Source organism: Pituophis catenifer, unplaced genomic scaffold, assembly GCF_029215685.1.
Source record: "Pituophis catenifer annectens isolate HBS135680 unplaced genomic scaffold, rPitCat1.0.hap2 SCAF_4, whole genome shotgun sequence".
NCBI classification, from domain to species: domain Eukaryota; kingdom Metazoa; phylum Chordata; class Lepidosauria; order Squamata; family Colubridae; genus Pituophis; species Pituophis catenifer.
The window spans coordinates 92,209,185-92,230,529 of record NW_027256884.1 but is presented as its reverse complement, the minus strand read 5'-3'; the positions used below and the strand labels follow the sequence as shown (position 1 = coordinate 92,230,529).

The following is a 21,345-nucleotide window of genomic DNA, read 5'->3' as shown; positions in this document are numbered from 1 at the left end:
TGTTGACTTCTGGCAAGCAAAGTTAATAGGAGAAGCCAGATTTGCTTAACAACCGCATGATTTACTTAACAGAAGTAATGATTTGCTAACAACTGTGGCAAAAAGGTAGTAAAAAAAGAGCACAACTTACTTAACAACTGTCTTGCTTAGCAGTGGAAATTTTGGGCTCAATTATGGTTATAAGTTGAGGACTAACTGTAATACCTTCCAGATATTTTGCTGTAACTACCATCATTCTATTAATAGCATTGGCTATTGTAATTCATGTTAGCATAATGATGTAGTTTCAATGCTAACCCATTTATTCCCATGGAGAGAAACCTTTCCAAAGATTCTTCCTTATCTGCACATTACTGTTGCACAAACATGCCTTATTTTTCAGCCATTTTCCCATGGCATTGCTTTTGCCTCATATCCGGCATTCACTCTAGACAACCAAAAGTCATCCTTAGTTATCCCAGTTTTAAAGTGGTATTTTGCCGCTTCTCCTGTGGGGGTGTAAGCAGTGATGGGATTCAAGTAATTTAACAACCGGTTCTCTGCCCTAATGATTTCTTCCAACAACCAGTTTGCCAAACTGCTCAGAAAGTTAACAACCGGTTCTCCCGAAGTGGTGCGAACTGGCTGAATCCCACCACTGGGTGTAAGGCAAAGATTTCTCATACACAAAAATATATATTGCAAGAAGAATCTTCTTTAGATCAGGGATTTGACCTTAATAGTCTGAAAATTGTTCTTTTTCAGTAATTCTACAACTATTATGTAGATAACTATTAAATGAATTGCACAATTTACAGTTTTAATACCATACCCTCTTTATATAATATAGGTTAACTATTTGAGTAGTAGATATATTTATAATTGTATGTGGCTAAAAACATTTGCTAATATGCCATTAACAATGTTTCTATTCCAGAAAAACAGAAAGTGAACTCCCAGCACATGCAGTTACTTATGCAACCTACCGAGGTTCTGCAAGAATTAAGCAGTTGCTTAAGAAACAAGCAGACTTGGAACAAGAAACAATAACCAGAACCAGTATTAGCAATTGTCTTGTGGAAAGCAAAAAAGAGGAAATCATAAATACTTTAAGCACAGAAACTACAAAAGAACCAGAATCGTTACTGCAGAATGGAAAACCTGAAACTAAAGATGACAAACAATATTCACAAGAAAACATGCTTTTATCTGAAATGAATCAGAAGGAAGATGTTCATGGTGATTGTGAGCACAATGAACTAAAGAACAAAATTACCACTTTGAGAGAAATTGAAACTATCAAAAACTGCACAGAAGAACTTGAGTCTGCAAAATGTGTATCACTTTCAGACAAATCAGAAACTACTAAGAAGCTTTTGTTAGAGCCAAATCAGCCAAATCAGGTCAGTTTTAGCTACCAAAATATAGATTCTGCAAGAATCAATTCAGAAAACAGTAAATTAGATGAAAAGAGAAAAGCATTTGAAGAAATACATATGCAGCTACAGTCAAACAATGCTACCACTGTTTGTTTTAAAAAAGAAACACATTTATGTGTTTTTTCTAACACAGAAACAAAAGAGGCAATACAAAATGAGTTTTCATCTTACCCCAAAGTAGAGTCAACTAATAATGATCGTCAATTGTTAGAAGATAAATATTCTTGGACTGACAATCAGTTCAAATTAGAATCAGTTAATCCATCATTGTACATGAATAGCTATAACTCTGGTGATCAAGTAAATAATGGAACAAACAGTAATGAAGAATTAAATACAGATATGATGACTCAAAATCATTCTCAATTGCTTCCCCATAAACCAGCAGTTACAGAAGAATTGTCATTAGTTTTCAAATCAGGAATGTCAGCCCTTTCCACAGAAAACAGGTCTGGGTTGCACTTATGCAGCAAGAGTGGCCTAGAGAGTAAAGAAAACACTGAGCCATTATTACTTAGAGATTTACAAAATAATTCCAGTATCTCCATAATAGCTAATATTGGGGCTAGTAAAGTGGTTGAGGAGAATGCTGGAATATCTGTTGTGGAATTTGACACAGTTTTGTCTAATGGTACAGAGGAAAATAAAGCCAGCATTTCTTTGTTAGATACTGAATATACACATGTCGACTCCTTTAAAACAGATGCAGATGATGTTCCACAAAGTTTTGAAGCTGAAAATGACTCTCATCCTGCCAAGAGAGATGAGAATAAAACTCTGATCCAACCGTTAACCAGCTTAAATATTTGTTCATCTCCACTTGAGAAACAAAATAAGCTCTTTGAACTGGAAAACACAAGACATGTAAAGAACACAGATATGTCATCTCTTAAAACTATAAAAATTGATGCAATTAAAACTCCAATTATTTCTGAGAAAACAAGCAATTCAATGCTCAGTAGCATAAGAAATCATGTCAAGCCTCCTGAAAATAAAGAACTCTCTTGTCTGTCTATTATTTCTTCCGAAAATGAGTGCTTGACCCACAGTTCTCTACCTGTGAAACCTGAAAAAACTAACTTGCCACCAGATAATTCTTGCTCTGTCTTACCTGCATTGATCAGTAATGCTAACATCTTTGAAGATAGCATTCATTTGGATACTACGGCTAAATCTGTATCTCATTCCGAAGATCAGAATTTTTTGAAGGGTTCACATTTTTTGCCTGATGAAAAGGAAAATATGTTGCTGTACACAAAAGTCACCACTGCAGCAAATTCTGCAGAGACAGACTTTAGTGAAATATGCTTCTCTGATTCTGTGTCTGAAAACTCTAAAACTGTCTTAAAGTCACATTTTTTTCTGGAATCTGGAAATAACTTTAAATCCCATATTATCCCTGATACTATTGACAGAGATAACTCTGGAAAAAAGATTTTGCCACATTCAAATGAAACAAAAAATTTGACTAGTTCTTATTCAATGGATTCTGAATCCATTCTCATAAAAGAGACCTTTCCTGATTTTACATCTGACAATGTACATGTGCCCAAGTCCGCTATTCCTACAAGTTCTTCTAAAGATACTTCAGACCTTCATTCTCCTGTCTGTGAAGCAGTAGAGGCTGTTTTTGACAAAATCAATTCTCTTCCTATAAATTCTGAAGAAGATACTGTAAAATTGTCATCTAAAGATAAATTAAGTAGTCTATCTTCTGAATCAATATCAGATGTTACTTATTCACCTCCATTAATGGCATCAGTTACTTATTACATGGATACCATAGATTCTTCAAAGATAGCATCAGAAATGCCTCTTACTACCCAGCAGAGCAAAGAAATTCATACAACTCCCTCAGAGCAGAATTCTAATTGCCTTGTGGCTACACCTTCAAAAATTGCTACTAGAATGGATAAACAAGCAATTGCTGCTTTATTTCCTAAATCAAACAACCAGTTTTTTAAGGAACCGTTGAAAAATGTTGAAACAGGAAAGCAACTGCAAATTAAATCTCAAAACTTAACACTCTTGTTTAAAAAGGCTGATGAAATAGTAGATGAAGTTCTTCATTTAGCAATAGAAGAAATTAGATCAAAACAAACAGTTTGCATCTGCCAAAATAATGACACTAAATATAATGAAAGTCCCAACTTTCAAAAACATCATACAAATAGAAAAATGCTGTCAGAATCTAAAAAAATACAGTCAAGGAACTCTTCATTAAAGCCCTGTAATGTGAGTTATATTAAGTTCTCAGGACTTAAATTTGACGATGATACTCAGAATGAAAAGGAACCATTGAACATCACTGATAAAACTGATTTACACAATTCAGTAATAGTAAAACCAAAAGAAATAACGGACAATGTTATTAAAACAGCCATACAAAATCCAGCAGTTGTGCCCTATAAGGAACATTTAAGGAAGGAGTTTTCTCAAAATACAAATATGTGCTACACTGAAATATCAGAGATACCTATAACTGAAACAGAATTATCAACTAAGCTTCCTGAAATAATTGAAATACCGTTAAACCTAAGTCCAGTATCCACAGTTGAAGAGCAGAAGATAACTGTTGAGGATGTAACAAATGTCTCCGTTCCTTTTAACTTCAAAGAAGAGAGTAAAGAGGTTTCTGGAGAAATTATACCGAAGAATGTGTGTTCAGGCCAAACAGTTTGTGAAGAATGGTATGATGACATAACTAAACTAAATTCCAGCCCTGACAAAATAAATAATGCCAAATACAATAAAGATGATGATTGTGCAACAAATATGGCAATTGTTGGTGATATCACTAGTAGCTGGACATGTGAGAATCAATGTAATTTAGTAAAAGGAGAGGCTGTTATGACCTATAAGCAATTGTCAGCATGCTCAGTTTTAACAAGAAATGTGCTACCCTTTAACTCAAACATTAATACATATGGTAGCTTTTCTGATAAATATCAAATTTCTGATAAAGATAAACTTACTTACTTATGTTCACCTGGACATAATGATTTCCCCAAAAATGAGATAATAAAAAGCAAAGCTATTACTGCTGAAAGAAAGGAACCACATGAAAAATATAATGAAATAAATAGTGAATGGGACAGTAGCAAAATGGAAAATGAAGATATAATACAACAAGATACTAAGTTCAATGCCCTTTTTAGTATATCTGAATCATCTCTGTTGAACAACTCATCAAACATTGGTTTTGTCCATGGAGAAGTAGTAAATGAGGACCCATGTTTAATAGCAGATAATGTATTTAAGGAATATTATCTGCATGTTGACAATGAAAATGAAAACAAATCCCCAAATTGTTTTGACTTTCCTACACCAGAACACTGGGAACACAATTCTTCCTTTAATATTTTGTATAAAGACAGTCTTCAAGATGAAAGCTATTCTTTTTCAGGAGAAGAAATATTGAGTACCTTATCCCATCCTGATTTATCCTTTGATAACAAGCATAAGATGTATGAAACATCCAGATTCAAAGAGGACCTCTTTCCTTCTTATGACGAAAGCAAGCAGTTGAATGAGATGCTAGGTGATACTTGTTCAGAATCTTTCATGACTGTGGAAGCAAAGCGATACAGGATTTACCCCTTTTCTTTGTCACCTATATATGAAGATGATGGTTCCCAAGAGGACTTGCCTTCCACTGATATCTCACCAAGAAATGACTATAGTGGATCACCAAGAGAAAACCAATCTTTGTCTGTCTTATCACTTTTGCAATCAGTATCTGAAAAGTTGAAGTCTAGTAATCAGTGTAATGAAAATGAACAAGAAGACAAACTTTATGAAGGAAAAAATCAAGAGGAAGAAAACGAAACATCTATTTCCAATATTTGGCAAGACAATAAAAATACTGAATTCCCAAAAGACTTTTCTAAACAATTTATTTCTAAGGAAGTACTTCATTCAGAAGAGACTTCATCTTTGAGTTCAACGTTTGCAGTTCATTTTATTCAAAAACCTGACCTTGGCATGAAGCCTTTTTTAAAGGATACATATTCTGAAAATCTGCCTGGCTTAAATTATTTAGTTGAAAAAGGAAGTACGCTTGGAAGCAGAATATTGCCAGCTGATCCTCCATCTAAATCTACAAAGCTGCTTAAATTGGTAACCTGTCAAAAGGTAATTTTTTTCACTAAATTTATACACAGTAGGAACCTAATCTATTCATTTCATTTCTTCTGTACACACATCTTTAGGCTAAATATATTATGGAAATAGATTTTCCATATAAATGAAATTCTGAATCTCTTGATTCTGCTTAATTTACTGTGAGAATTTAGTACATAATATGGTAGTCTTTCAATGTACTGTATCCAATATACACTATATATATTGTACAATATACAATATACTAGGCAGATGAAATGAAAGAGAGCACACTTTTTTAGCAGAATTTGAATTGAAAAATACTTTTCTCTTTACTATTTTTCTCCTGGGATTTTAGGTGGGATATGAGGAAAGTTATTTCATAAATGAGTTATAAGTGTGAGAAGAGTGAACATTCGTAGCTGAAGTACCACCATCACTTTGATATCAGGCAGACTGAGTATAATAGTTCTGTTTCTTGCAATAATGTTTGATAAATGAGCATGTATGTTCACATTTCCAAATCTGCTTAAAGCATAATAGTCCATATCTTCTTCTGATGAATAATATGAGAAAAGTAGCATTGTACACAGCCTTTTATATTTTAATAGGAATTGTAAGAACTGATTCAGAATATTCTGCTGATAGTTTTGAATGAAGTCGCAAAATGTATTTTTCTACAAGTTTAACTTATGTCTTTAAGGTTTTCAGAAATGGTTTGTTAGCATACTTATACACATTTACTTAAAAGTGCTAATATTTGCTTCATAACATGTTGTTTAAAATATATTTTCTTGGCTTATTGTAGTATTAAAATTATTTCTTTTTTTCTGATTATAGTGTCCTGTTGATAGGGACATACTCAAGTGCAATCCAAGACCAGGAAAAGTGAGTGTGATTTTATATAAGACAATAAAATTGTCAGTATTGTCTGCTTTGTCATAAACTTTTTTCAAAAGTGAGGAATAAATGAGGGACGAGTATGGAAAGGAAGTCTGTTTTCTTTGATATAACTAACATAGTTATCTGCTACAACAATGAAATGCAAGAAGGAGGTTGGTAGGTATTCTTGTGATGGTTTCATTTTATGACCTAGATAAGCCAGCCTGGTGTGCTAGACCCATAAAATTCAAGTCATCAAAACTAGCTTAGTAATTATGTCATGCAAATGTTATGTTTGCACCAAAAACACAGTATAATTGATATAAGAGGAATATAAAATGAATGTACAAAATTTGCTTTACATTATTGCATTATTGCATGTCATTGCAGATGCTTATTTGTGATTTTCATGGGAACACAAATAAACTAGAAATTTATCGTGATGTGGTAGATGCTACCATCTGGGTGTTTTCAAAAGAAGCATCAATCAGAGTTGTTAGAGGATGGTAAGAAAAACGTATCTTATAGCAGGAATCACATTTGACTAATATCATGACAATGTTGATAATAGATATATGTGGACATACAAAAAAGACAACACACTATGCAAAGTTTATTCACTGTAATTTTGCCATATAATACTTAACAGTAAGTAATACTTTGCATTTTTCTTAGTTTGAATATTTTGTCATAGCTTTAAGAAGGCTGAAACACAAGATAAGCAAGTATTTATTTATTTATTTATTAAATTTATTTATTAAATTTATATTGCAGCTTATTTGCCTATGGCGACTCAAGTACTGTAAATGTATACTTTCCAAAAATCTATATTTGTCGGTAATTAAAGAATATATCCATAGCAAAAAAACAGAAAACATAGAAAGTATATTTTATTAGGAATAAGACTAGAGACATAACACCTCAATTAATATACATATAGATCTAGAAATATTATGGTTTAATGTGCAAGAAAAATAGTTTAAAGTAATTTCCAGACAGTATATAATAATTGTGATATCAGGAAATATATAATATTTATTTATTGTTTTATAAATAAATATTATTTATATTTAGTTTATAGTTTTATATCCCACCTTTATTTTGTACAATTCAAGGCAGCATGCATAATGATCCTGCCTCCAGTTTTGCCACGAACATACGAGGTGGATTAGGAAGAAAGAGTCACTGGTGCAAAGTCAAATGACAAGTATAAACATCCTTGCAGTAATTTTCATAATATATAATTATGTAAGCTTTCCAAGCAATGTTGGGAAGTAAACAAAGTACAGAAAAATCTTTAAGTGATAAGAACTAAATCATTTATTACTATTGTATCCCTAAAACTATGTTAGAGTGAAGTTATTTTTTTGTGATCTTTGTTGTCAACCTATCTTATTCTAACATTAGAAAAACAATATATATTCTCCTGCCCATTCTGAATGACAGGCTAAAGTAATATTTGAAAATGGTCTGTTGGGGAAATTAATCATCCATATGAAACAAACAAACAAACAAACAAAAAGACTGGCTTGCAATATTTTTTTCCATATTGATTTTTAAAATCTTTAAAAATAAGACATATATGTTTAACAAATGAAAATAATGTAGCTAGATGGCAGATGTTTTTCTTGCAGCAGTGTGCAATGTAAATCTCTTGCTGGAAAAAACACTTGTTCATATTATACATCAGTGTGTATGTATGCTCATTCTACACATGTGAAAGGCTGCAGATAATTATCATGGTAAACATGGATCCTTATTAGTATTGGTGCTGTGCTTGCAATGTGAGTGGCATATTTATATTGATATATTCATTAATGTAGCTGGATTTTATATGAGAAACCAACATTTCAAGGTCAGAAATATGTTCTAGAAGAAGGAGAAAGGATGCTGACTGACATCTTGAATCTTCACAGAGAGAAAGCTCAAGGAAATGTCACAATTGGTTCCATCAGGCATATAATGAAGGTATAGCAATTATAATGAATACTTCAGTTCTTGTGAAAATCAGATGCTACGAGTAGCTACCAAATGGGTATCCTTATATATATTTCCCTGTCACTCTACTTTATCTTTCCTCAATGTTTTATTATTTCTTTCTCTTCCCAGAGCATTAAAGTTGAAATTATCAAAGATTCAGCTATTTTTCTTATACTTTTGATAACTCTTGTAATTATTTCTGCGCCCCAGATTTGTCTTTTCTATATCAAGCTTTATTCATCATATTTTATTTTGCTTATTATCAAACCAAATGTTTACCAACCTTTTAACAATGTGCATGAGTGGCACTACAATGATAATAGCAGAATGAGGTCGAAGGTTATAAATACCACTGTATTATTTGTTTGCTGTTTGACAATTAAAGAATGCTAAACTAGTACGTATTATGTACATGAGACTTGACTACAGATTGTACTGCTTATGTGGTCAAATGGTATCTTTGAAAATACAGCAAAATAGAGCCATAAAAATAGCAAAAATATTGTTGAAAAGAGGGAAGTGAGTAGCTAATGTTGAAATTTTAACATGAGAGCAAATTGCAGGCATTTAAATTCAACTCTCATTATGCCTTTTTTGCCTAGCTTTATTAACTCTAAAGAATCCAAAAGGTTATTTTTAAAGTTGTGAATTAAAGTATAACCATAAAGTGCTACCTTTGCTTTTTTAAAGTGCCAGATTTCTGCAAAAAATAAATTGGTTCTTAAAATATGAGGCAGCCTCTAAAACTTTCTGCTGAAGAGAAACTTCAGATGACCATATCGACTTTAAATAAATAAATTCACAATAATAACTAAAATGTAATGCTACAAGCAACTTAAATTGTTTAGCAATTTGGAGTTCTCTTAACAGTAAACAGAACTACTGTTTTCTTTTCTTACTCTTTGAGAATAAGAAAACAAAACAAGTGATATAATTAATAACAATGATGAAATGGTTTCCAGTCTAGAAAAGTTATTGTCATAAAAAAGTTCTTAAAATCTGTAAATACAATCCTATTTATAAACAAGAGTGTACTTAGATGTATGTTTATTCTACTTCTAAGATACCTTTAACTAACCAGATATATTATATTCTAAATTTGTCAACTATTTTAAGAGGATGTATGAAAATATTTCACTTTTGCAAGTTTTTAATGCTCATTTAATCAATATTAATAAAGAGAGAAATATACTTTCAGACTTCTAAGGTTCTGTTCATGTAATCTTGCAATAAAGAAGGTTTAGCTCATTTAGCCATGCTTCCTGCAAAACTGACAGGAGCATAGAGAGGGCTAATGTCCACATATATATATTTCTTATCTGATTTGTTTTATTCTGGTTTAATTTGCTTTACAGGATTGTAGTATTCCTGAAATTGAAGTTTGTTCACACAATAGTACAGGTCATTTTCCAATCTGCATTCAGGTTGGCATAGCCAATGTAGATGAATTGGAAGTTGAAAATCCTATCATCTCTGTGAAAGCAGGAGTGTGAGTAAATATTTATTTTACTTATATAAACAATAGCTATTTGTTCATCATGCAAAAAAGTAACCAAAATAATTGTTAACTTGCTACGTTTTCAAAGAAAAATTAACATAAAATTAACAGTTCTATTTATCAAATAACAGATTTCCTAGACTTTTTCTGAAGTTATCAAAATACTATAAAATGAAAAGTTTGACTGAAATTAAGTTTTAATGTTAGCACTTTTCTTATATGTAGTATATGCCTATGAGAGTTGTATGTATAACAAGTAATATTGCAGGAAAAAGGTGAAATATTTATTTCATTATTTTGAATCTGAAAATTTTCTGTTTCCTTTTGCAATGATCTCAAATTTTATGTTATCATTTCCAGTTGTAACTCAATTGTACCCATGTTCTAGTATCTTTTTAAATAATAGATACTCTGAATAGAGGAAGTTATGCCCTTTGGTATTTCTTCTTTTTAGGTTCTACTAATTAAAAAACAAAAATCAGAATCTATCAGGATATTATTATTTAAAGATTGTCCCATAAGGATTTCATAATTGTTCTTTGGAAATACGTTCACATGCAAAGAAAAAGGCAAAAAGTAAACCCAGATGATAGAAAGCATTTGGGGAGGAAGAGAGCAACTAAGACCAACTTTTTAGTTTGCTCCTGCGTGAGCTGCACTGGCTCCCAGTGGTCTTCCGGGTGCGCTTCAAGGTGTTGGTTATCACCTTTAAAGCGCTCCATGGCATAGGACCTAGTTATCTTCGAGACCGCCTGCTGCTACCGATGGCCTCCCATCGACCTGTGCGCTCCCACAGAGAGGGCCTCCTCGGGGTGCCATCAGCCAAACAATGTAGGCTGGTGACCCCCAGGGGGAGGGCCTTCTCTGTGGGGGCACCTACCCTCTGGAATCAGCTGCCCCCAGAGATAAGGAGAATCCAAGACCTCGGTGTCTTCTGCCGTGCCCTTAAAACCTCTTTTTCCAGCAAGCCAGGCTGGCTTAACACTTTTTAAAATGTTTTTAATTGTTTGTTATTGTTTTTAATCATGGGGCCAAATTTATATATATCTTTTTAATTGTATTTTAATGTTTGTAGTTTATGCTTTTACTTGGCTGTTCACCGCCCTGAGTCCTCAGGGAGAAGGGCGGTATACAAATTTAAAAATAAATAAATAAAAATAAATAAATAAATGGATGCTAGCAAAACCTACCATGATTGCCAATTTTTAAAACTTTCGTACTTTTTAAAATTCCAGATGTACCCATGCATTCAAAAATGTTGTCTACTTGTGTAATGTGACTCTAATCTATGATAGCAAAATGAAATACCATATTTTGAAAAACCATATGCTCCTTCAATAATGTGTGCTAATCCAAGATACATGAATAAAGTTGCACATTAATTATCATGTTAATAGGCTAATTCTTCATTTTAATAGATGGCTTGCTTATTCAGATACTGATTACAAAGGAGAAAAAACAGTATTGGAAGAAAATCAAAGCCCATGTAAACTTTCAGCCACCGTTGTAAAATCTTTCCGACCATTGAAAATGGTAAGGACTTATTAATGCCTATAATCAATTTAATTTGCTACAGTCATTTTGAATCTAAATCTGAATGTGTCCATGCTTGAAAATTCATATTTATTTTGTCATATTATTATGAGTTCAAAAATAAGCTATTAACCTTTTGATGAAGAATCTGTGTCTGTTAAAATCAGACTTCTGGTAACTTGACAAAGGGAATTATGTTTGACTTAGAATATATTACTTCAGGAATATTGAAGAAAAAATAAATGTCATTATCACCTTTAGTTATAGGATGCTAAGTGCTATCTGTTAAATCAGGATTGAAAAAGTTGTCGTGGCTTGATACTCTTATTATTGTAGATGAATCCATGTCTCTATAGACATTCCCAGGAGGTGCTCAGAAGTTATTTTCTATAATAGAAATTTATATCTACAAAATTATTTTGGATTGCTACTAATATATTTCCTTACAACTTGTATGAATATATTTTGCCACTTTCAGTTTCCTCCCTCCCTAAAAATATCAAGAAAACAATATTGTGTCATTACAAATTTTGCATTCATGATTCTTAAAAAGTACCAATTCCATGGGAAAAATTAGTAATAAAATATAGACCTCCCTGATATCTAACCAGTTTAGCTCAGTTTATCTTGATTTGAGTAAAAAATCTCAGGTACAACTTGACTAAATTGAAATTGTTACTGCAAACAAAACTGAAGCCACACATGGTTGTTGGTTGCCTACTTCTAGGACAAAGATGTAGAGGACTATCCATCCAAATTAATAGGTACAGTAATTTGTTGCCTTGAAAATAAGTAGTTGTATGCTTACTGTATATAACAGTCATATCTGGTCTAGAAATGGCATATACACACTTCAACTGCCTCAACCCTTATAAATATTTAATATTTAGTATTTAGTAACTCTAAAGTTTCTTGTTGGTGCTATGAATTAGAAAGTAAAAGAAAAAAATTCCTAGGCATATCTGCCCTTTAGTACAGAACAAATTAATTTAGTTGGCCATGATGTTGATGAAGCTTTTTTATTCATGAAATCAATCAAGTTTCCTAAAACACAGTAAAAGCGAAGAGAAGAAATATAAATAATGACTCATTGATAGATTGATTGATTGATTGATTGATTGATAAGGTATCTCATATAATAAATATATATAATAAATATTATAGTATATTAACATTATATAATATGTATTAATATGGAAGTATATATTCATATTTCTTATTTTATTTTGTATTTTAGGGTAGCCTAAAGGTGCAGGTACCTATGAATACTATGGTAAGCACAGTATCCTTTTAGGAAGAGAAATTTATTCATGTAAAAGAAAATAAGTTGGTATTCTTTACCACTAATTTTTAAAGATTTATTTTAGAAGTGCAAATTATAGTAGATATGTGTTGACTAAACCAATCTTACTATTCCATTCATACTTTTCCTTCAGACATTTAAGAAAATCATATAAATCAAATTAAAAAAAAAAAAATCAAAAAATAAAGTTGTCATTGATTTCAATTATGCTTTCTTTATCAATCATATAAATCCAGAATAACTAGTAAAGAACAGCAACAGGAACACATTTTCTCCATCCCCTTTTCTTGCTTTTTTTTTTTTTTTTTTTTTTTTTTTTAGGGGGCAGCTCTGCAGAGGGAAGTATTCCAACAAAAATTCTCTTGTTTCCCGTTCCGGGTTGGCTCCGCAGCGCCATTGACGGTCTTTTTAGACCGCCGCCCCTGTGATTCCGTTGAGCCATTCTGACAGCGTTAATCAGCTGTCAAACGGCTTGAAAATCTCCCCTTCGGGAAAAGAAGGGGAGGAGAGCAGGTGGGTGAGGGTAGAGCTCCCCGAAAACCCCTGGATTAATTCCAGGGGTTAGGAGGGCGAGAGCTCCCCGTTCAGCCCATTGAAGCTCCAGATCCGGGGGGACTCTGTTTTTTTTTACAGAGCTAGGCGTTGCGTCCAATTTCTGCTGTCAAACAGAAGATTAAATGATTTCAAAAAAGCAGGCGGAACAGAAGCAGGAGGACAAGCTTTTTGCAAGTATTTTTAACTCCGGGGATACAATGTTTCTAATTGGATTTTCTGAGCTGGAAGTTAAGATGGCGTTTCTTTGTTGCGATTTTAAAAGTGAAAGTTAGAAAGGAAAGTCTTTGCTAATAGACTCGTGCTCAGAGACTGGCTTTAAGTTGCTGGAATAGATTTTGAAGAGCTGTTTGGGAAAAGATTATTTCGTTTGGTGATTTATAAAGAAATTGCTGAAAGCTGCTCAAAAGGATGGCTCTGACTTTATGATTTTATGGTTGTGGGAAGAAAGAAAATCTTTTTAAAATAAAATGGCTTCTAAGAAAGGAGATTTTGAAAGTGCTGGAAGCTATTTGGAGGTGTCAGAAACGAAACAGTTGTCTGATTTACAGAGTTATAAGGATTTTGATGCAGAATTTACAGAATTTATAAAAGAAGCCATGAATAATCATACTGCAGCTATAAGTAATCAAATAGCAATTCTTAAAGGGATAACAACAGAAATGACTGAGGAGACAAAAACAACTACGGAGCATGATGACAATTCAGGAGATATTCTGATTGCAGCAGAGAGGGTGGAAGAATCTTTTCAAGAATTTTCGAGCTTATTCTCTGCTCTTTTCGGAAAAATTGATAGAATCTTTCAAAATTATGACTTGGTTTGGAAAAAAGTAGTAAATGACCAGACTTTCGAAGTTTCAGAAGATGAAGGAGATTTGCCAGTGGCATTTATACATTTAATAGAAAAGAAACAACTGAACTTTTTTTCACAAACTCTTGACAAACTTTGGTTTTACAGACGAAGGAATGAACTGATTTATATAAGCATGAAGAGGCGATTTGGGGGCTCTAAATCAGAGGAAATTTTCTCAAAAACGGGACAATCTTTGCAGTTACATCAACCTCAAATTAAAATGAAAAACCTCCTCAAAATAGAAGTAGGAGGGATGCAGAAAGACTGGAAAAAATATAAAAAGAAAGCAAGAATGGAAGATTGACCTTTTCTTTTGGCTTTGTAGTTGTTCTACTCATGGTTAAAAATGATAATGTTTTGGGTGTTATAACTACTGAGGGGGAAAAAGTATAAAGTTAAATATTGATTTTTAAATATGATGTATTAATGGTTGATTAATCCTTTTTGGTTTTCTAGTTTATGTATTAATGGTTAATTATGTTGATGATTATCTTTCAAAATTTTAAAAGTTGGAGGGAGGAATAATGAAGGGGGGAAATTTAGAAACTTAAAAAATGTAGAAATTTAATTAGTGAATACCTAAGGTTTATTTTTTGTTATGAGATTTCAAAATAAGAAAGCAAGAATGGAAGATTAACCTTTTCTTTTGGCTTTGCAGTTGTTCTACTCATGGTTAAAAATGATTATGTTTTAGGTATTATAACTACTGAGGGGGAAAAAGTATAAAGTTAAATATTGATTTTTAAATATGATGCATTAATGGTTGATTAATCCTTTTTGGTTTTCTAGTTTATGTACTAATGGTTAATTATGTTGATGATTATCTTTTAAAAATTTTAAGATTTCAAAATATCTGAACTTTGAGAAAAGTAGGAGGGGGAAAAATGTTTTTAGGTTTGAATGTTTAATATTTGTTAATGGTTTTAAAACTCTTAGAGTTATTGGATTACATGCTACTTTGAGTCTATAAAAAGGGAGGTTGATGAAATTGTAAAAGGGGAGTTAAGGGGTCTTGGGAGTTATTAAATCTTGCAGTTAGCTAGTTTATTTTAGCGAATGTTTGGTGAAATCTATGCCCTGTTTTTGTTCTGGGAAGTCGGGGGTGGGGGGTGGTGAGGAGGGGTTGAAGATTGAGTTTACCAAGGATTGATTTTTTTTTCTTTTTCTTGATGATAGTTTGAATGATTGTTTATATTGTACACTTGTTTGATCAGAAAATAAAAACTTTTTATTAAAAAAAAAAATTCTCTTGTTTCCCTTCTTCCAATGGAATGTCTCTTAAGAAACTCTGATTGAAATCATAAGTATGGAATGCTCAGTGGAAGCTGCTGATCAGGCTTTGCAGTTTCTTCAAATCATATAAATCTTTCATGTTTTATAATTAAACCTTTCTTCAATCTACCAAATAAACAGAGGATTAGAAATGTATTTTAAAGGATCAATTTTCTCATTTTTTTGTAGATGATAATATATGAAAGACCACACTTTGGAGGATGGTGTAAAAAACTTTCTGAGAATACTGATTGTATTCCAGTACTTCTTGAAAATTCTGATACTTTCCAGGGAATTGGATCAATACATGTCATTGGTGGAATGTAAGTTTGATTTTGTTATTAACAACTATTAAGAATATTTAAATATGTAAATATCTGTCCACTAGAAACTAAATCAGTAAAAAAGAACAATATTTCATTAAAACAGATAAAAGCCCACACCAGTTAACTAGAAGTATCTTAACTTGCTAATCAAAAGCTTTTATAAATGTATTAGTTGATAGTTTTCAATGAAAAAGCTAAGTGCAAGTATCATCATTTTAAAAAACCCCAACTCTTTAATTCTCATCAAACAAACCTTAGGAGCTTGGAGAATGTACAAGAAGGGCTTTAAAACTGTTTAAAACTGGATATTTTGTATTAATAGTATGTTTATCTTATCTGGATTGACAAAAGGAAGATAAAATATAGGATGTGGCCAAAGGTAACTTCATGTAAGATATGACTATAAATCAGTCTACTGTTCCTTGGTTTATTGTCCCTTAATTTATTCCTCTTTTGTGGAATGTAATGGGAATAATTTACATATGTCACTCTCATGTCATAAAGCTGCCTGAGCTGGGAATATGTCTTCACATTTTTCAAAACAGCAAAAAAATGGTTCCAAGGTTTTGCTATGTAAATGACATGTCTTTATTAAAAGATGCTTTACAATGGTTTCTGGTTATGTACTCATATACACACATATACAGAGAGAGAGAGCCAGTCAGTTAATAACCAAATATTATAAATTAACTCTATTTTGTATGCAGTTTTACTTGATTATTTTCTTGCTCATTTGTTGCTGATGAATATATCTCTCTATGTTTGTTTAGAGAGTGCTCTAAAGCATCTTTTAATAAAGATATGTCATGTACATAGCAAACCTGGGAACTGTTTTTTGCTGTTTTAAAAAATTAGTAGAAAATAGCTCAAACAGATACCAATCAATCACTTTTTCTTTGGTCATAAATCAACAAATAAGATAAGAAAATCACAATTAGGCTGAAAAAAAAAACAGTTGTTCTAAAATATCCAAGAAGGATTAGAAAATACACTACAGTGTACTGTACAAACTACAGAGTAATACTTACTGTAGACAAAGAAATAAAATCAGATTGATCTGATAGTAACGAGATAAAACAAGTCAGGATGACCAGGATGTTCAGTGAAAAATGCAGATAATTCCTGGCAAGCGTCTGTGTATAGAAGATAATACAAAATAATTTATTCCATGTGAGGGTTCTTTGCTCTCTAAGGACAGGACTTAGCACAGCCTAGCAAATCTATACACATGCTTTATTGCAACACATACCTTCCCCAACAGTAGGTTATTGCTTTGGGTCAACTCCACATTTCTATGACTTTACAAGGTGACTTTGCCACATAACTATGTCTTTGATATTCAATCCTTTAATAATTATTCTGTTAATACTCAGTTCAAATTAAAATCTTAAAGTCTTTAAGGTAATAACGTGTTTCTCCAAAAAGACGACCCATCTTAAAAAGAAGCCCTATCCTGTTTTTGAGTGCATGCGATCAAATTAAGCCCTAATTAATATTCTGCCCACCCCAGGGGCAGGGATAAATTGGGGGAATGGTGAGGCTGCCCTACTTACCAGGCCTCGCATACCCCGACACCTGCCTGCATACCCCGACACCTGCCTCGCCTTCTTCTGCGGCTGCTTGCTGCCACTCACATGCATCGCCCTGGCCTCAGTTTTGCCTTCAGATGCCTGCTGGCTGCAGAGGGCTTTCCGGAAGGGGTCTGCAGCCATTAACAGAGTTCCAGATTGATCCAGAGCTCTGTTATCAACTGCAGATGCCTTCCAGCAGGCATCTGAAGGCAAAACTGAGGCCAGGTGGGGCTGTCGGTGCCACAGCCACGAGGTGAGTCAATAACTAGAACCCTCCAACAAGTAGGCCCAGCCATTTTTGGGGGGGTCAAAAGAAAATAAGACCCGGCCTTCTTTTTGGAGAAGCACAGTATATAACTGTTGCTTTTTTCCAAATGTTCTTGTACTTGTTGGGATGAGGTGGTTGCTCCTCTTCTAGTTGTTGCTGAGTTCCAGGAAAAGCTTCAAGCTCCAGGTAGGACTCCCACCAGAATATGCTGATGACAATAGCTTGTAGCCCTGGCAATTCAATGAAAATGTTCTTATCTACTTGTAATAGCTGCCAGTCTCAAGACCTGTCTATTCCACTTCCTTATCTTATGTCATTTGCTATCACCTTTCCTATTATACCTAGCCTCTTCTCACTCTGTCTTAGCTTTCAAAAGATTAGGTGGGGTGAGTCTGCCTCTGGATGTCAGCATGTCCTTGAAAACACAAGGGTGTGGCACAATTATCCAGATAGTTGGAACACCAGCTTGAATGCCTCTGAGTACTGGAGTAATGAACAATTGCCTGAGAGAAGATGTTTGCATGACTACAGCAACTATTGAAATGAGCAGACAACAGTTTCAACACTACTTCCTCACACTCTTATCAGTCCAACTGTTCAACTATTCTTCCATCGCATGGGCAGTCTCGGTACAAAAGGGATCTTAAATAATTCCCTTCAGTAATATCTGTTGAATATAGCCAATGTTAAACCCCTGTAAATTTTGGAATTGTTATGTAGCTAAGGTCTCTGGCTGATTGGAGAAGATATGCAGAGTGACTCAAGATGTTTCTAGGTAGAACTGATAAATTTGCTTTAACTCTAAATCAAGGCCCATTGTTTGAGATCAGATAGTGTGCAATCATAGCCTATCAAGGTTACTTCTGATCATAAAAAGTCTCCCAGGGAAAATTCAAAATCATTCAGCAAATTCTTTCCTTGCTATTTAACATGAAGGGGAGTAGTTTTTTTTCAAAACATTAGCCAACTGCTCCAGCCCCAGACTTACCTTGCCAAAGGTAGAATTGATTTGTCAACAGGTAAATTGTGGGTATGTCTAACATATCTCATAATATTGCAGTGAAATTCTAATAGGATAGACTGCTGTGGGTTATTCTGAATTGCTTGGATTAAGGATAGGGCAAAGAGAATAGAGAATCATTTGTTTTGCCTCTTGTAACTGAAGCTACTAAATTAATGCCGTAGAGGAGGAGTGCCAAATGATATGCTTTAATGATTATCAATACATTTGTAGTAGTCATTCATTCTCTAACTTTGTCAAAATTTGTGTTATCAACATTGTAGATGGGTTGCTTACGACAAGGAACGATATAAAGGCCGGCAATACTTGTTAGAGGAGGGAGAATATGAACACTGGCAATCATGGGGTGGAGTCAGCAGTGTTTTGCTTTCTGTTAGATTTTTGCAAGCTGTAAGTACTTAATTTGTTCTTTAAGGCAATATTCTTTCAACATTTTATTTCTTCGTTTAATTGAACATGTATTAGTAAATTAAGAGCTGTTATTGTCAATTCAGTTCCATGTACGATATGCTATACTTTAAATAAATAAATAAATGTCAATTCAGTGAGATTGAGGAAGTGAAAAAATTCTTTAAAGTTCATAGGATTGACTTTGCAAAGCATATCTTTTTTCTCTATTTTTGCTCATTATATTTGATTGTATCCAAGGTAACATTTTTTTTTTACATACAGTACATCTGATGAATGTTTATGGAAGCTTGAAGACCATAATGTTTAACCTGTAAAGCATCCATTAAAACAATTCACATAATAAAGAAAGAGAAAATAGTCTGCCAAGAGTTTTTGCATTGTTTTGTTGTTAGAGTATAGTGGTTAAGACACCAGGATAGAAGACATTGTGAGTTCTAGTCCCATCTCAGGCGTGAAAACAGATTTGGTGACTTTGGGCCAGTCACGCTTTCTCAGCCTGTGACATCAGGCTCAGGCAAGAAGCCAGTCAGTCAATTTGTGGCACAAATCATGGATCAACACTTGGTTGATCGAAATAAAATCAAATCTGCACTTGTGGGATAGTCTAAGTGGAAAATATATTAAGTTCCTTATTGTTTGCAAAATTTTACTTTGTTGGCACCTTATTTTAAACACACTTTAGGGACCAAATTTCAATTCCAGTGTCCATTCCTAACCAGTACCCCACCACCAATCCATTACTCTTTACTGTTATATATCCATATAAAGCTCCACAATTATCTATCAATTGCAGATAGTGTTTCTCCCCGAGATTGACTGCAGTCTGTTCCTTTAAGAGACCAAAAATTCAGCAGCTGCATTTAAAAGATATTTTGTCTTGAAACAAAATGAGTCCTGATTCTAGAATTTAAACATGTTCATGTATCTCTGCAGTGAAACATTTATGATATTTTTTAAAAATGTAACTAGTACTGAAAAATGATTAATTGAGTTAGTACTAAATGAATTTATATTCTAAGCTTCTGATACAAGGAAGTTGATATGCAAAAAGGTAGTTAAACCACATTGTATATATTGGTAACATGATATGTAAAACGGGGCATCCGAATGAGGCATACCTACAATTTATAAATATTTCAGTAATGCACACATTCAGGTACAAACTGTAATTGGCATTTTCGCTGTTTAAATATACTGGTCCCTTGAATGCCAGATGGTATGAATGTGCATTCAGTTATACATCAGGCTTATGACCACTGTCAAAATGTGAGTGTGTGCATATTTCTAGTTTTCTTGATTAGATTGCAGACATGGAAAGTCACATAGCATTTACCTGTAAAGTAGAAATTCATGCAGAAATGAAAGTCATTTCTTCATTAATCAATTTTTGAATATTCTGGTTACAGCAGAAAATTCGGGAAAAATATAGTTAAATGCATGATACATACCTTAGAGAAATTAGTTATTTGTGCTGTATATTGTGCTCCAAAGTTCTTTTTGGAGATAAATTGACACTCTGATTTTTCTTACAAAGCATAAAGAATTCACATTCTAAACCTAACCTACTAAGAATTTCCCAGATACCTGGATTAAGCCCTTATAAATGCAGAGTTGTAAATGCAGTTATTTGTGTAATAATAAAATGTTACAATCTCATCATTATACTTATTTGTGCATAAATCTACTTGCACATCTTTAAATAAATCACTTAAAATGTAATATTTATATTTAAAATTCCATATAAAAGTTCTGATTAATGGATTCCTATAAAGGAAACAAATGACAAATGAGTCAAAATTTTACTTACTGTTCAGTTATTTATTAAGGAAAATAATCCAAATATATATTTCAGTGTGACAAAAGTATGCGAACCTTTGCTTTCAGTAACTGGTATACTCACTGTGGGAAGCAATAATTAAAACTAAACATTTCCAAAAACAATCCTGCACATTGACTTGGAAGAATTTTTACTCATTTTTCAATATCTCTGAATTCACCAGCTTTAACTCAGGGGTATTAGTGGGCTTCCTTTGCATGAAGTCCCCATAAGTAAGGACTTTGACTGGCCATTCTAAAACATTAACTTTCTTCTACTTAATTGAATAAATGTATTTGGGGTCTTACTGCGTGACCTACTTTCTCTTGAACTTCACAGATACTCTGACATTTTTCTGTAGAATTTTCTGGTACAATTCAGAATTCATAGTTTAATCAATGAAGGCAAACCATCCTGGTTTGGAAGCAGTGAAGCAGGCCCAAACCATGATACCCTCCAAAGTCCAAACTCTTTGGAAAGTTTCATAACCTTTTCCATCCTAGTAAACATCAACAACTGTTTTCCGGAGGTCTTTAGAAA

At 33.1% G+C, this 21,345-nt stretch overlaps 1 protein-coding gene across 1 annotated transcript in view; it reads left to right on the top strand.

Moving 5' to 3' along the window:
• Positions 1–4,994: 4,994 nt before the first annotated feature.
• CRYBG3 (crystallin beta-gamma domain containing 3) overlaps positions 4,995–21,345 on the top strand; it is a 40,302-nt gene continuing 23,951 nt past the window's right edge. The window contains exons 1-9 of the mRNA XM_070943732.1: positions 4,995–5,552; positions 6,360–6,407; positions 6,792–6,907; positions 8,225–8,369; positions 9,737–9,870; positions 11,298–11,412; positions 12,650–12,685; positions 15,582–15,715; positions 18,842–18,968. Of these exons, the coding sequence (XP_070799833.1) occupies positions 5,403–5,552; positions 6,360–6,407; positions 6,792–6,907; positions 8,225–8,369; positions 9,737–9,870; positions 11,298–11,412; positions 12,650–12,685; positions 15,582–15,715; positions 18,842–18,968 (1,005 nt within the window). The 5' untranslated portion in view covers positions 4,995–5,402. The remainder of the gene's footprint in view (positions 5,553–6,359; positions 6,408–6,791; positions 6,908–8,224; positions 8,370–9,736; positions 9,871–11,297; positions 11,413–12,649; positions 12,686–15,581; positions 15,716–18,841; positions 18,969–21,345) is intronic.